General features: G+C 38.8%; 1 protein-coding gene across 1 annotated transcript in view; it reads left to right on the top strand.

The window, feature by feature from the left end:
• SNTG2 (syntrophin gamma 2) overlaps window positions 1-14,177 on the top strand; it is a 102,729-nt gene that overhangs the window by 68,336 nt on the left and 20,216 nt on the right. Inside the window, exons 11-13 of the mRNA XM_068153401.1 lie at window positions 3,145-3,183; window positions 7,249-7,365; window positions 13,599-13,670. Coding sequence (XP_068009502.1) covers window positions 3,145-3,183; window positions 7,249-7,365; window positions 13,599-13,670 — 228 coding nt within the window. The remainder of the gene's footprint in view (window positions 1-3,144; window positions 3,184-7,248; window positions 7,366-13,598; window positions 13,671-14,177) is intronic.

Raw genomic sequence — 14,177 nt, 5'->3', positions numbered from 1 at the left:
GGGGGGAGAGGGAACAGAAACTGGCATTGAAAATGCCACGATAAAACAAGCTCAGGAAACAAGTTGATCTGCATGTGCTTCTTGCTGCTCCTGTTCTTAATTTGTTCAGCTGGAGGGCTCTTTGTAGGCTGCAGTAGCAATGTTGTGCCAGACATGTTTTTTTTTGGACAGAGTTCTTCAGAGTAACTTAATTCTGTCTGTTTTCCACCGTTCAGATAGCTAGCTATTAAATATGTGCAGCTTTTCTCAGGGATCTTAAGTGTTTTCACGTTGTCATGATCAGTAGAATCACCTAAAGGTAATGCTGCCAGTTCATTTATATTTTAAAGACTTATTTCTTATATTTACAACTTCCTCTAGTTTTTATTTCTTTCCATGTATATTCTAATTGTGTTAATAAAAGAAAAAGCAAAACCAAACCACCACCACCACCAAAATTAAAACCCTACAAATGACTGTTTCATAAGCATGGTGGAAAACAAGGTAAGGTGCAGTTACTCCACTTCAAACATTATAAATCCTTCCAGCAGTTTCATTGGAGGATTGTAGAAACTGAAAATTTGGCTTCAAATATTAAAATCTGTGTTATTAATCCAGATCATAGTTCTGCCTTTGATAGCTTTTTTGATTTTTGTATGTTATTCTGTGTAATGACATATAAAATCATCTGTCATTCCTTTCTACCTTTAAGTACACATATATCCAGCTGATACTCCATCAGTGAAGTTTCTCTTTGAATAGATAGAGACTTATTAAATGTGAGCTTTGAACATGCATATTAAAAAAGCAAGAGAATAAAGAGGTATTGCTTTCTTTACACAGCAGAATGTGAGATACACGGGCTAGGTGGAAACAATATCCTTGTGTGTAGGAAGCAGTATGCAAATTTGACTGCCTCAATGATTATACAAGCAATTCTTTTCCCAGGGTGAAAGCATTTGATAATATTTCTTAGCTGCTGTTTGTGTTTTCTTTTGTTGTTGTCTTTAAACTCAAACATTTTCATCTGAAAGTACTACAGAGTTTGAGGTTGTATTGGGGAATCAGTAAGGGTAGGAATCTCATCATTTAAATTCATCCAAACAACACACAGTATGCATAAGATTCTCTAATAGCCAGGTATATAATAGGTGTCTGTCAAGATCCTTCCCTCTATCCCCTGTCTGGAATGAGAATATAGATACACTAGATGTGTCATGATTTCCTTCTTGGCTTACCAAAGTTAAGTGAGATAAATCCCAGCCTGGGAGATATTTAGAGTTAGGTATGTGGTTCTGAATCATTCCTACTGCATTCTGTTCCTTCTCTGTTTGTATTCATTTAGAGCAGAGTGCAGGGATTGCAATTTCTTCACAATTCCTTTTCCTAGTTGCCTGCAGGCTTTGCAGACCCAGGTTTTTGGTTCTAGTTCCCCTTCTGTCTCCAACTCCATTACTGTACTGCAGAGCTGAAAACTGGCACTGCCAGCAAGGTATAGCATCTTCCAGCTGTAGAGGCATCTACCAGGTGACGTGGAGAGTGCAGACTTCTGTCACTTCAACCTCGTGATGTAGGAATCTAATGTGGTGCAGAAGGAATATTTCTTCCCCCCACAGTTTTTTCAAGGCTGCAGCCATCCCTGCTTTGAATAAGGAATGAGCTGAAGCTGTGCAGTGAATAACTGTGGAGTCCAAAGCATTATTCCCTGTTGCCCTTACTATTAGGAAGCTGGATTACTTGTGAGAATGATCTTTGCAATACCCTTACTCTGCAGAGCACCTGCATGGCTAGTCTCACACAGATTTTTCCAGGCACATCTAAATACAATAAAATAAGTTGGATAACACTTTTTTTTTTTCCTAGCATAGAGTGAGCATAAGTAGTTTGACTGAACCAAAGAAAAAGGGTAAAAGGAGACAGAATCCCAGCTAACCCTGTTTACTTGCTATGCTTTACGCTGTAGTGATATTACTGAGCATGCGTTTGACAGCCTGCAAGGAAATAGTATTTGCTGTGCATATGACACAGCTTCTGCAGTTACCTTGTCTGTGTATTTGTGTCTGAAGCATTGGAGAATGGTCAGAGCTGAGTATGGGCAGCGTATGACAGCTGTCCTGTTGACCTTAAAATATTCCAGGTGCCTTTTCACTGTGTCCTGCACAATTGCTCAGGATTAAGCCTATTACCAAAACAGACTGGTGAGGTCTGCTACCTTCTGCAGTGCTAAGCATGTCACCAGTTTGTTTTATCCAAGTCACAGAGTGGGACTCTTGAACTCCTGCTGGTTTGTTACTGTTGGGACCCTAAGAGCACTGAAAAGCTCTGCCACCTCTTCCCACTCCCAACATGCTACTGGCCACCACTGGCATGGTACAGCCAATGTATCCTGGAGTCAGACTGCTGTAGGCAGATGTGTGTGCAAGAACTGTGAGGAACCTTGCTGGGGGCCCCTCATCCACTTGGCACCTGCATGTCAGGTCCATCCTCAGTAATGGTCTTAATCTGTGCTATGGTGCAGATGCCAGCACCTGCAAGCTATGACCTGCCTCTGTTGTGTCCTCATTCCTCTTCTGGGGTGTCAGGGAGGTGGTAGGGAGCATTTCAGGGTCTGCCCAAGAGGCTGGCAGGGTCTCACAGCACTCTGCCCAAGGTGCCAGCTCAGTCTGGCAGATGCTGCAGGATCTCAGCAGCTCTGGCCACCTTATCCACACCACTGCAGTCACTCTGAGCAGCACACCTGCACCATTTGACCACACAACTCAATTCAAACATGAGTGTGAGGAAGAGAGCGCCCTAATGGTTAGGACTCACTAGTAAGCTCCTACAGCCTGAGCCTTGTTATCACCCTGTGTCCATACTGTAAGGGCTGCTTCTGTCACCCTGTGCTCCTCCACATTGCATTTTGCCCTGAGGTGACTTTGTTTATGGTCATAGATAATTCACTCTGAGCAGAATAATGACTTGATTGCCATTTATTAATTACAAGAATGTGTGCATTGACTTATTAAAAACTGCATTAATACTTCCAAATTTAAGCACTAAATGATTTGATTTCTTAAAATTTGGAAGTATTAATGCAGTTTTTAATAAGTCAATGCTAATTACATTATAGAAGCTTCTCAGCATATTAATAACTCTGTGTGTTCTGCCATCTCTCTTTCCTAGATGAAAATGGCAAATAAATGCTGTTCTCCCTCAGACCAGGTAAGACTTTCGTTATATTCTCCATCATTTTTAATTCTTGTCATTGTGATAACTTGCAAAATTTGTAGAGCATCCATGCATGTTTAGTCAGACTTAAAATTCTAACCCCAAGCATTCTATGGTTTGAAGTTCTGAAGTTACCTACTTAACACAGAAGATTCTTACTAAGCCACAGTAATGAGTAGGCTCCTCCCCTGAAGACTTATAAAGGGAATTCAATGTAGCCATGAAACAAATGAGAGCAGGGCAATGGAACTCACAACCAGGTCTTGGAAAGCGTAATGGATGTTTGCATGCAATATTGAAGCAGTGACTGTGACAGGTTAACTCTGTATTTACCTCATATGTGGTACACCAATAGACAAGAAGTGTACTGCAAATCCAGTCTCATTTCCACCTGTCATGCTGTGTAGACTCTGTTTGCCATGACTGTCTAGGACTTTTGGAGCTCAGCAGCTTGATGAAGCAAATTTCCTGAAAGCTTAGATGTGTTTAGTGCATTGGGAATTATTCTCACTTCTTGTAGCACTGGAAAAAAACCAATCATTTACTTTGTGAAATATAACAGCATTTTCCAGGCTAATTATGTAATTCTGGGAAGTACTTTGAAGGTTGTATTATAAAAGCAATGAGTTTCACTTACATGTGCTTTGCATCAGTCTGACATGGAATCCTTGCTCAAGAACAGAGCCCAATCCTTTCTTTTTCTAGAAATGCTGGGTTTGTAAATTGTAAAGGTGCAAGTGAGGCAAGATGTCTTTTATAGTCTTTTATTGCAGAAATTTATTAAGGAATTTTAATGTATACCTCAGCAACCTCTGTTCTACAGACTGTGGGACTGTCTTTGAGCTACTGTCCTTGGGATTTGTTTGGGGAGGAGTTGTACTCAGATATGGAGATAGCTACTACTGGAGCTGTCTCCAAGTGCTTATGTACCCTGTGTAGATGACAGAGCACACAGCAGCTACACCCTGGATACTTTTAGAGCACATTGGTGCCCACCAAGGAGTGGGGAATGACCTAGGTTTCAGATTATTTTATTGAGTGTGGATGATGTTTACAGTCACCATTCTTCAAATATTGTAACTTTGTATTCGGCTTTATCCAACTTATTATAGTACTCTGGAGACTAAAAAGCACTTGACTCTGTGTTACCAGGAGACACTGAAGTTTGAGATTCAGTTTTCCATAAGATCCACACTGCTGGATTGCTCTGTATTTGTTTATGAAACAATAATTGAAGCAATTCTCAGTACAGAAAAAAAGGGTACAGAGCAAAATAAGGTTTTATTATTTTGTTTGCTGGGGAATTTTTTGTGTTTTTAAGATGAATATGAATATTTCCTGTCCTCCACTAAACCAACAGCTTCTTAGCAGAAATAGGAAAATATTGATAGGTTCTGCACTTATGTCAGGGCAATCCCAAGCACACATACAGGATGTGCAGAGAATGGATAGAGAGCAGTTTTGATGAGAAGGACTTGGGGGTGCTGGCTCAACATGAGCCAGAAACATATGTTTGCTGTCCAGCAAGCCAAACAGATCCTGGGCCACATCAAAAGAATTGTAACCAGCAGGTTGATGGAAGAAACTCTCCCCCTCTACTCTGCCCTTCCAAGACACCCTGGGAGTATTGTGTCCAGCTCTGGAGCCCCCAACAGAAGAAGGACATGGAAGAGTTAGGGAAGGTCCAGAGGAGGGCCATGAAGATGATTAGAGGGTTGGAGCAGCTCTCCTATGAAGACAGGCTGAGAGAGTTGGGCTTGTTGAGACTGAAGAAGATAAGGCCCCCAAGAGGCCTTAGAGCATCCTTCCAATATTTGAAGGGGGCTTACAGCACAGCTTGAGAGGGACATTTTATAAAGGCATGTATTTAAAAGACAAGAAGTAATTACTTAAAACTGGAAGAAGCTGAATTTAAATCAGAAATTAAAAAGAAATTCTTCACCACAACAGTGATGAGGCATCAGAACAGGTTACCCAAAATATTTGGAGAGGCTCCAATCCTGGAAGTGATAGATGCCAGGTTGGATGGGGTCGTTGAGCAGTCTAGTCTAGTAGGAAGTGTCCCTGCCCATGGCAGGAGGGATTTGAACTAGGTGGTATTTAAGGTCCCTTCCAACTCAAGCCATTCTGCAATTCCATTACATTAATAAAACTATGTATGTTTTTTCTTGTGATGCTGTATTAACAGATTTTTTTCAACTTTCTATGATATACCTCCCTTTGCTTGTTTTAATTTTGCAGTGACCTCTTAATTAAGCTGTAGAGGAAATCATACAGGAAAAGAAACCTAGACAGAAAGATTCTAAAAGCATAGCAAGTGATAGCAGCAGGAAGGCCAGGACACAAATTAAGATGCAACCAGCAAGGGGTAGACCAGTAACTAAAATCTGCTCTGTAAGTGCACTAATAGCAACAAGACAAAGCAAAATGTTTGTGTTCTACTCAGCTATCAGAGGTCAGCCTTCACCAAGAAGGTTAACGGCAAAATATGGTTGTTGCAAGTAACACTAGCAAAACCCAATAAAATCTCAGATTAAAACGCAAAGGGAGGTTTTGGTAGTATGTCAGCATCAGAATGCCTGGTGGCATTTAAAAAAATTGGTCCAAGTAATCTCAGAGCTATTATCAAGATATTTCAGGGAATTTGTGTCTGCTAGGTAGTATATCAAACGTTTAGGTAAAGGCAAATATCATGAGTGTTAATGGAAATGGGAAGAGAACCTGGAGAATTAGAGACTAGTTTATTTGACCTCAATCTCTAGAAAGAAATTTGAAATAAACAACCAAAATATTTGTATGCAGCTGTGAGATAGCAAATTAATTACTGTCCTGAAGGATTTCTCCAGAATAAATAGTAACAACCAGTCTAATTTCTTTCTGTGATAGTATATCACATTTTATGAATGGGTGACAGGCAGTTGCTGCAACATATCTTGATTCCAGTAAGGTTTGTGACATTTCTTGACATGAAAATATTGTAAGTATTATATGGATTTGATCCTAGAGACTTCATTGGATAATCCAATAATAGGTATAAATGGTTCACTTTCAAAATTGACATATTGACTAGAAGTCTTCAAAAGGTCTGTCCTGGATCCAGTTTCCTTCAATACTTCCTTTATGGTGTTCCTAGTTTTGCCAACATGAAGTTTTAAAATGTGGTGTTAGACCTAAGAATGGTATTGACAGGTTGAAGAATGAGTCTGAAACACAGGGTGGAAGCCAGTTAGGGTACAGCATGTAACAGGAATAATCAAGTATATGTGAGAGGCTGGGGGAAACAACTGGGCAAGTTGTTACTAGAAACAACAGTGACTAAAGGAGCTGGGGGCTGTTTAGTTTGAGAAAGAGGAGGCTGAGAGGAGACCTCATTGCTCTCTACAAATACATGAAAGGATGTGTTTCAAATAGTAATTTCAAGTTGATTATGCAATATTAAGGCAAAGTTGTATAACAATTCAGACATCTAATTCTACAAGAACATAAATCATCATGAGCTAGAGTGTATGTAAACAAATTACATGAATTCTAGAAGATGATCATGACACAGACACTTGTTTTAGAGTGGTGAGTGTCAGCATAAAGAAAGTCATAACTATGAGAGCTCAGATTTATGTGGTGATTTATTCAGATGTGTTTCTTCAGAGGTATATGTAACAGAAATTTCAGTATGTCCAAGTTTTGACTGTGCTGTAGATAATGTAGGAGCATGGCTTTAATGAACTGCTGGCTGAACTACTTTAGCATACCTACGTATTCTGCTGCTTCCAGTTAGATTCTGCTGAGAGATATATAGGTGGCTTTTTAAATGGTGATTATTTCAGACAAGATTTAGACAATCTCTAGTGTAAATTTAAGTCTCTTCAAGAGCTTCTGGCACACTGGCATGACACCATACTCTTCAAGAATATGGGAGTGGTGGGAAGGCAAATATGAAGGAGTGGATGATGCATCCTGTTCCCATAAGGCCACTCTTCATTGTGGAAATGACCTATTCATCTGTTTCTTAGGCCCTCCTGAAAAATAGAGCTTTAATTCTCAAATATTGTTTTTTTACAGATAATACACATGGGATGGGTAAATGAGAGACTTGAAGGAAGTGATTCATCTCAGCTCTACAAATCCAAATTTCTAGCACTGAAGGGTTCTTCCTTCTACATTTTCAGCACTCCACCGGTAAAACAATAATTTGTGACAGCTTCATTGTAAATGGAAACCTGTTTGTTATGTTTGTTTTCCTTACCAAGTTGTTAGCGGAGATTACAATAGAAGCTAAAGACATAGATTCCACTGAATTTCAGTAAGCTTCAGATGTTAAACCTCTTTCAAGGTCCTGTGAAAATATTTTCATACTTGAATAGTTCTAAGAATTCTAATGGTGTGGAAATGGTTTATTTTTAAATGTGCCCAGTTGTGTTTTTCCTGCTGGTTGATTAGGCTCAATATTTCTTACCTTATTTATTCTAAGGTATATTTTAGTTGTAATGGGTTGGTAGCTACAGTTTTCTTGAGGACAAGATATGTCATGATTCACACTGTTAGTAGATAATTGTGGATGGTGTGCACAGGCAAAGAAGTGAACAATTACAGGGAATCCAATGCCAAATGTACAGTTTGCAGAAATTACATCATCTTGCTTTGATAATGGATATAGCTAGGAAAAAGGATTCCAAGATCGCTTCTCCACGAACCCTGCCCCCACCCCACACCCCCACACCCCCCAAAAAAAATGAGAAGAATGAAATAGAAATGAGCTGTGAAATTCTAAACTCTTAGAAAGTGACCCATGCCTACCACATGGTATTGTTTTGTCCTTCTGTTTTTTATTGAGAGAGCCTTTGCTTTAAAGAAATCAAAAAGAATAGAATGTGGAATTATAATGCAGTTATTTCATTGGACAACTTCCTTGTGGTTTTGCTCAGAAAGTGATCGATAGGTTGGACTCGATGATCCTCGAGGTCCTTTCCAACTACTGTGATACTGTGATCTACCAATTTCTTCAGCTGATCCAAAGCAAATCTGATTCTTTATATGCGTACTATTTGCAGATCCTTTGGGACTCTTCAAGTCTTATTTATGAACCTGAGTGAGAAGAAATCAGTAACATTTTCTCTCTCTCTAGATCAAAATTCTAATTCAAATTATTCCTATTAATTTTGGGTATTTTTAAATGGCCAGCACTTACTATTTTTTAAATGATACAACAGAAAAGTGTTTTGTGTGGCTGGTTGGGTTTTTTCCCCTCTAATCAATTATTCATTTACATGTTAAGTCAAGGAACTAAAATTTGATTAAATTACTACAATCCAATTACAATGCAAAAAGAATACAAAGATTTAAAATAAATGAATAGCACACTACACACACGTTTCTCCTTTATAAATTTTGATTATTATTTTCAGACCAGTTTTTGAGCATTTTTGATATAATTAAAACTATCAATCTACATGATACTAATTGGAGCTAAATTACTTCATTTATCATGTTTGGCAGTCTGCAGAGCACAGAAAAATAAGAATGGATGTCTGGTAGGAGTCATACTGTGTTTCCTGTACATCTGCTACACTCTGTTTCTTCACAATTGTTTTGTGGAAAGAATAGCTTTAAAAACAACAACAACCACAAAACCCAAACAAACAAATAAACCCCCAAGGAAACAAACGAAATACCAAGGGGACCCCTTTGATCATTGTGTTATGTCATCCCAGTACTCAGATACACCAGTAAATCTTAAAACCTGTTGACTAGTTTTCTTCCTGTTTAATCATTCCCCAAATGTCTTGTGTCAGAGAAAAAAATTAAACCAGGAACTTGGCAGTTTTCAGCAGCCACCCACCTGGAGAATTCAAACCTGGACCTAAAGCCGCATTTTGGAAACTGCTCATCAGTGTTCTGAGGGCACCTCAAGCCATGGCTGTCCCTGATCCCCTTTCCTGGGGCTCCCTTCATCCTTCCCACAACCCGGGACCCTATTGCAGCTGCCCCATGACTGTCAGCCTCTGCTTCAGCAGTGCAGCAGGACCTATTTACAGCTTCCCATAGCGCCATCCTACCCAGCCATGGCTTCCAAAAAGCCAAGTCTATCCACAGATCCATGTTCAGGACCAGCCTCTGCTCACCTCTTTCTCCAGGGAGTTAACTGGTGCCCAGAGCAAGGGCAACACAAACAGTCCAAAAGGGATATTATGCACTGTAAAACATCATGTTCAGCAGTAAAAAGCATAGATTTGGTCTTCCAAAGTAGCCGTTGCTTGGAGGATGGCTGTGCATTGGTCTGCATAGAGCAGGCAGTGTACAATCCCCTTTGCATCACTTCCCCCCGCCTCCCCGCCCTGCTTTCTGTTGTATCTGTAGCTTGACCCAGAAGTTTTCTTCATTTTGGTATTCCTTTCCTTTTCCCTATACCACTGCAGGGGCACAGGGGGTTAGAATCATTAAGTTTGGCAAAGACCTCTAACATCATGTCCAACCATCAACCCAACACCATTGTGCTCACTAAACCATATGCCTAGGTGTTACGTGTATGCAGGGCTATGTTTTTAACAACTCCAGGAACGGTCACTCCACCACCTCCCTGGGCAGCCTGTTCCAATGCTTGACCACTCTTTCAGGGTACCCTGTCCTGAAAGACTCTTCCCTGCCAGACTCCAGGGGAGCTCCCATGGCATCTGGGAAGCCACCAGTCCAGACTGTGCCCTGACACTGGTTCTGGGCCACATGTCCCAGCTCTGTAGCTGGAAACACAGGTCCCCCTGCAAAGCCATGCATCGAGCTGTTTCACTTTGTTCTACTATGTTAAGTGAAACATTAAAGAATTAATTGTTTTATAACAAAAGTGCGGATATATTAACTTGCTTGATATAGACTTTTCATGAGTCTAATCTGGGTTTTTTTCAGAGATCTTTCTATGATGTAATTGCTGTTTGTATGCAGAGCTGATGTAGTGTATTGGTGTATCACTGTAGTTTGGACAGAGCAGATAACCTACAAGTCATGCAGTTATCTTTAGTTGTAATGACCTTACACACAACTGCTTCCAAAACCATCTGGTACAGTTTCTACTCTTTATTTTGTTTCATTGTGTATAAAAAACTATATGAATGTAAATACAGCTGCTAATTTTCATAAGAACAGAAAGCAGTCACCCATAGGCAAAAAGAAAGAGAATTGTGTAAAATATGTATATTATAATATGAAAGAAATTACTATGACAAGTAATATTCTATTTATGCTCCGTTTCAACAATATCTCAGATGGTGTTTCCAAAAATGTGGAAGCTTCACCATGGAAGTAAATATCAATAATGGTGTGATTAACAGAAAACAGGCTTTCTGCATCCCTAAAGAGTTTGATCTGACTGAGTTTAAGGAATCTGCAGATTTCATTTGCTGTACTTTAGATTGCTGTGTCAGAATTGTGGCACGTTGCTGAAAACTGCCTGTGTGCAAAACACCACTGAACAAATGGAAGTTATTCTTATGTCAATGTGCAAGCAGTATTCTACTGCATTTTAAAAACATCTACGTTCTCATCAGTTTTCAGATCTTCAAAAAGTTCTGAATTCATATCCTGGAAGAAATTTGGGAGGCAGTATTGAAAATTTCATTCAAAACCAAACTATTTTTATGCCATTGAAAATTAAAACCAGGAATTTTGAAAATTGTATTTTTTAAAGGACCTGTCCTAGTTGTTAAATATGCAGTGCTAGGTAAGTCTGCAATGAACTGACACATCTCTTTGAGCAAATAAAGGATTATAAATTTTCTGTTGAAGCTTTCTGATTCTTTCCAGCTTTTTTCATTGATTAGAAGTGTTTGACCCTTTGTGATTTTCATTAATTTTTTTAAAGCAATGTAGTCTATAGCAATAGCATTTTAAATTTAGACACAGTGTGATAGTTCTGAGAAAGTGATAAATAGTATCAACTGGCTTTTTGGATCATAGAATCATAGAATTATTTTATCTGGAAAAGATCTCTAAGACCATCAAGTCCAATAATCAACCTAACACCACCATGGCCATTCAACCACATCCCAAAGTGCCATGTCCAGATATTTCTTGAACACCTCCAGGGACAGTCACTCCTCCCTGAGCAACCTGTTCCAGTGCCTGACCACTCTTTCCATAAAGAAACATGTCACAATATCCAATCTAAACCTTCCCCGAGTATCTCTTTGTAATATGTTGGGGTTTTTTTCCTCCTCTTTAAAATCCATTTCAACCAGTCTTTGAAGTTTTCCTGATGCCCTTGTACACTGTGATATTCAGATTGGTTTACTCTTGACATATGGAGTAAAAGAAAATCTTGGCTTGTATACATAGTGATAGAACTTTCTCTTCTAGATGTCTTCAATCGTGTGTGCAATAGGAGAATCATCTCATGTCTTGCAGTCAGAGAAATTGTCACAAAGCACTGTTGTTTTTTGTCTTTTTTGGTTTTTTTTCCCCTTCTTTCTCAATGCATTGATGTCTAAATTTAGCTGGGATGCTTTCAACATTAAGTCAAAACAATTCAGGTAATTTTGGAAACACTGCTTTGATACAGAGCGCTATGAGGTTTACTCGGTAACGCTGTTAATTAGTTTCAACTGCAGCGGGCATAAAGGCATGCAAGATTAGAAATAAATTAACACCATGTTCACATTACTCCTCCACCAGCACTCTGAAATAACTCCAGTAGAAGTCTCATCAGTCTGCTCCTAAGCAGTGGAATGATACAGATTTACACCATTTTATTACTGTTTTGCTTAATGTGGTGAATTTATGAAAACATGAAAATTCAACTTAAAAGTGAATGTTAAAAACCTCGTGTTGATCTTCATGCAAAACTTCAGGAACAAAATCAGTTGTGATGGGTGAACTATGTGCTACTATGAACACTGAAAAAGAATCTGTTACTGAATTTCGTAGTTATTTCCTAGTGAATTTTCATCCATAGAAGCCAGGCGTTTCACAGCCAAACTCTGCTTTACCCAAACGATGTGTTTTTGTCTACTTTCTTATTTTGTGGGTAGATGTGGACATACAGGAGCAGCACAACTCTACATCTGCCCTTATATTTTAAATTATTCAAGTTAATATTAGAGTCACCAAAACACTTCTTTAGATGTGCTGAATGCTCTGAAGTTAAAATTTAGCCAAGTTTTTCATATATCTATGCAAACATTCCTGAGCTTTCATCAAGAGTTAGGATTTTGCTCAAAAATATGCATATGTATTATACATTATATCATAGATACACATACATTATTTTTCCTGTGTATGGATGTTGGGGTTTTGGCTTTGTTTGGGATTTTTTTCCTTGAACTATATAAGCTAGGTACTGATTTTAAAAGAAAACAGATGATCACGCTGTCAAGTTTTATCAGCCTGTCATGTCATCCAGATTAAATACTGTAATCCAAAGGGGAAAAAAAAAGGCTTTTTAATATTTATCATTAAGCACACAGCTGACACTTTGCAGTACATAGTCCTTTTCAGGTTTTGGCATAAATAATAAGATCGTAGAGTCATAGAATGCATTGCATTGGAAGGGACCTTTAAATGTCATGTAGTCCAGCCTCTCTGCAGTAGGCAGGGACATTGAGGTGGTGGAGTCACCATCACTGGAGGTGTTTAGGAGGAAACTTGATTGCATGGTGTAGTTGATTAGGTGGTGTTGGATGATGGGTTGGATGCAATGATCTTGAAGGTCTCTTCCAACCTGGTCCATTCCATTCCATTTCATTCCATTCCATTCCATTCTGTCTCCAACTCGATCAGGTTAATTAGAGCCCCATGAAGCCTGACCTTGAATGTCTCCAGGGCAACCTGTTCCAGTGTCCCACCACCCTCAGAATAAAGAACTTCTTCCTCATGTCTAACCTAAACCTACCTTTCTCTAGCTTAAAACCATTGTCACTCATCCTATTGCTTCATGCCCTTGTAAACAGCCCCTCCCCACTATGGATGCCTTTGAGTGTGCAAGGTCAGACCTGAGCTCAGGAACATGTTTTGGTCTGTTGATTCTGAGGTAGTATTATTTTAAAATGAGACAGGAAACTCAGTGACTCTGGGTTTGAGCTCTGGGATCTCCGTGTTAGCAAATTGGTAAATAAATATGGTTATGTGTGTCGCCAGGGAGATTACAAAGAGGTTTCCATCATACTCTAGGAGCAAATGAAATTAGTTAATATCTTTTCATTGTGGTAACACTTCTGAAGATGCTGTTTCTGTAAAAACTGAAAACTATTTGACAGTTTGGCTATTTGACACTATCTTTTCTAAATCCTGGATTCTAAATGTAGTACTGTGCCTATATTTAGAGCATCCAATAGAATAATTGTGCATGAAATCGTTCTAATTTTTGTCATCTCTCCATGACTTTAGAATAAAAAATGTTTTTTTGATATTTTCTTTTGATGTTATAGGTAAGCACTCTGGACTGGGTACGAGCTGAAAAAATCTACAACCTCTGTGAGGTTCTATTTAAAATTCACAAGGTAAGTTTCCTAATGATTACAAGGATGCTATTTAGTAAACAAAACTTTTCTTTTCTTTATAATAAGCTGAAGTCAACCACAACTAAGAGTAGCTAACATCAAAATAGTTCATCTGTTGTTAAAAAAAGTCCTATTTGTAATTGATAGTGCTTTGGCTTTGCAAGTGTAAGAGAACATGGAAAACAGATTAATAGAATAATTTTGGCTGGAAGAGACCTTTGAGATTATTGAGTCCAACTAATGTTGAATTCTGCAAGTGGTTAAGTTCTGAGTGAGCAAGTTGCTAAAATGCTTCCATGGAGAAAAAACTATTTGGTGTTAGACCTGGTTGTATGAAGTATGGGTGAAACACACAGCTTAGCATAGTGAAGCTGCATATTATTTTTTCTTAAGTTGGATTTTAAAGTGAATGGAAATAAGGAATGCTTTCACTGTAGCTCCTGATCTGCATGAAGATGCTTTAATCAGTACTTAGAAGTATAAAATTGTGTCCTCATCATGTGTAAT

The sequence above is a fragment of the Melanerpes formicivorus genome, unplaced genomic scaffold (assembly GCF_026170545.1).
Source record: "Melanerpes formicivorus ecotype bairdi unplaced genomic scaffold, bMelFor1.0.p_v2 SCAF_25, whole genome shotgun sequence".
In the NCBI taxonomy this organism is placed as follows: domain Eukaryota; kingdom Metazoa; phylum Chordata; class Aves; order Piciformes; family Picidae; genus Melanerpes; species Melanerpes formicivorus.
The sequence above is the reverse complement of the archived record's forward strand: the minus strand, read 5'-3'. Positions and strand labels throughout refer to the sequence as shown.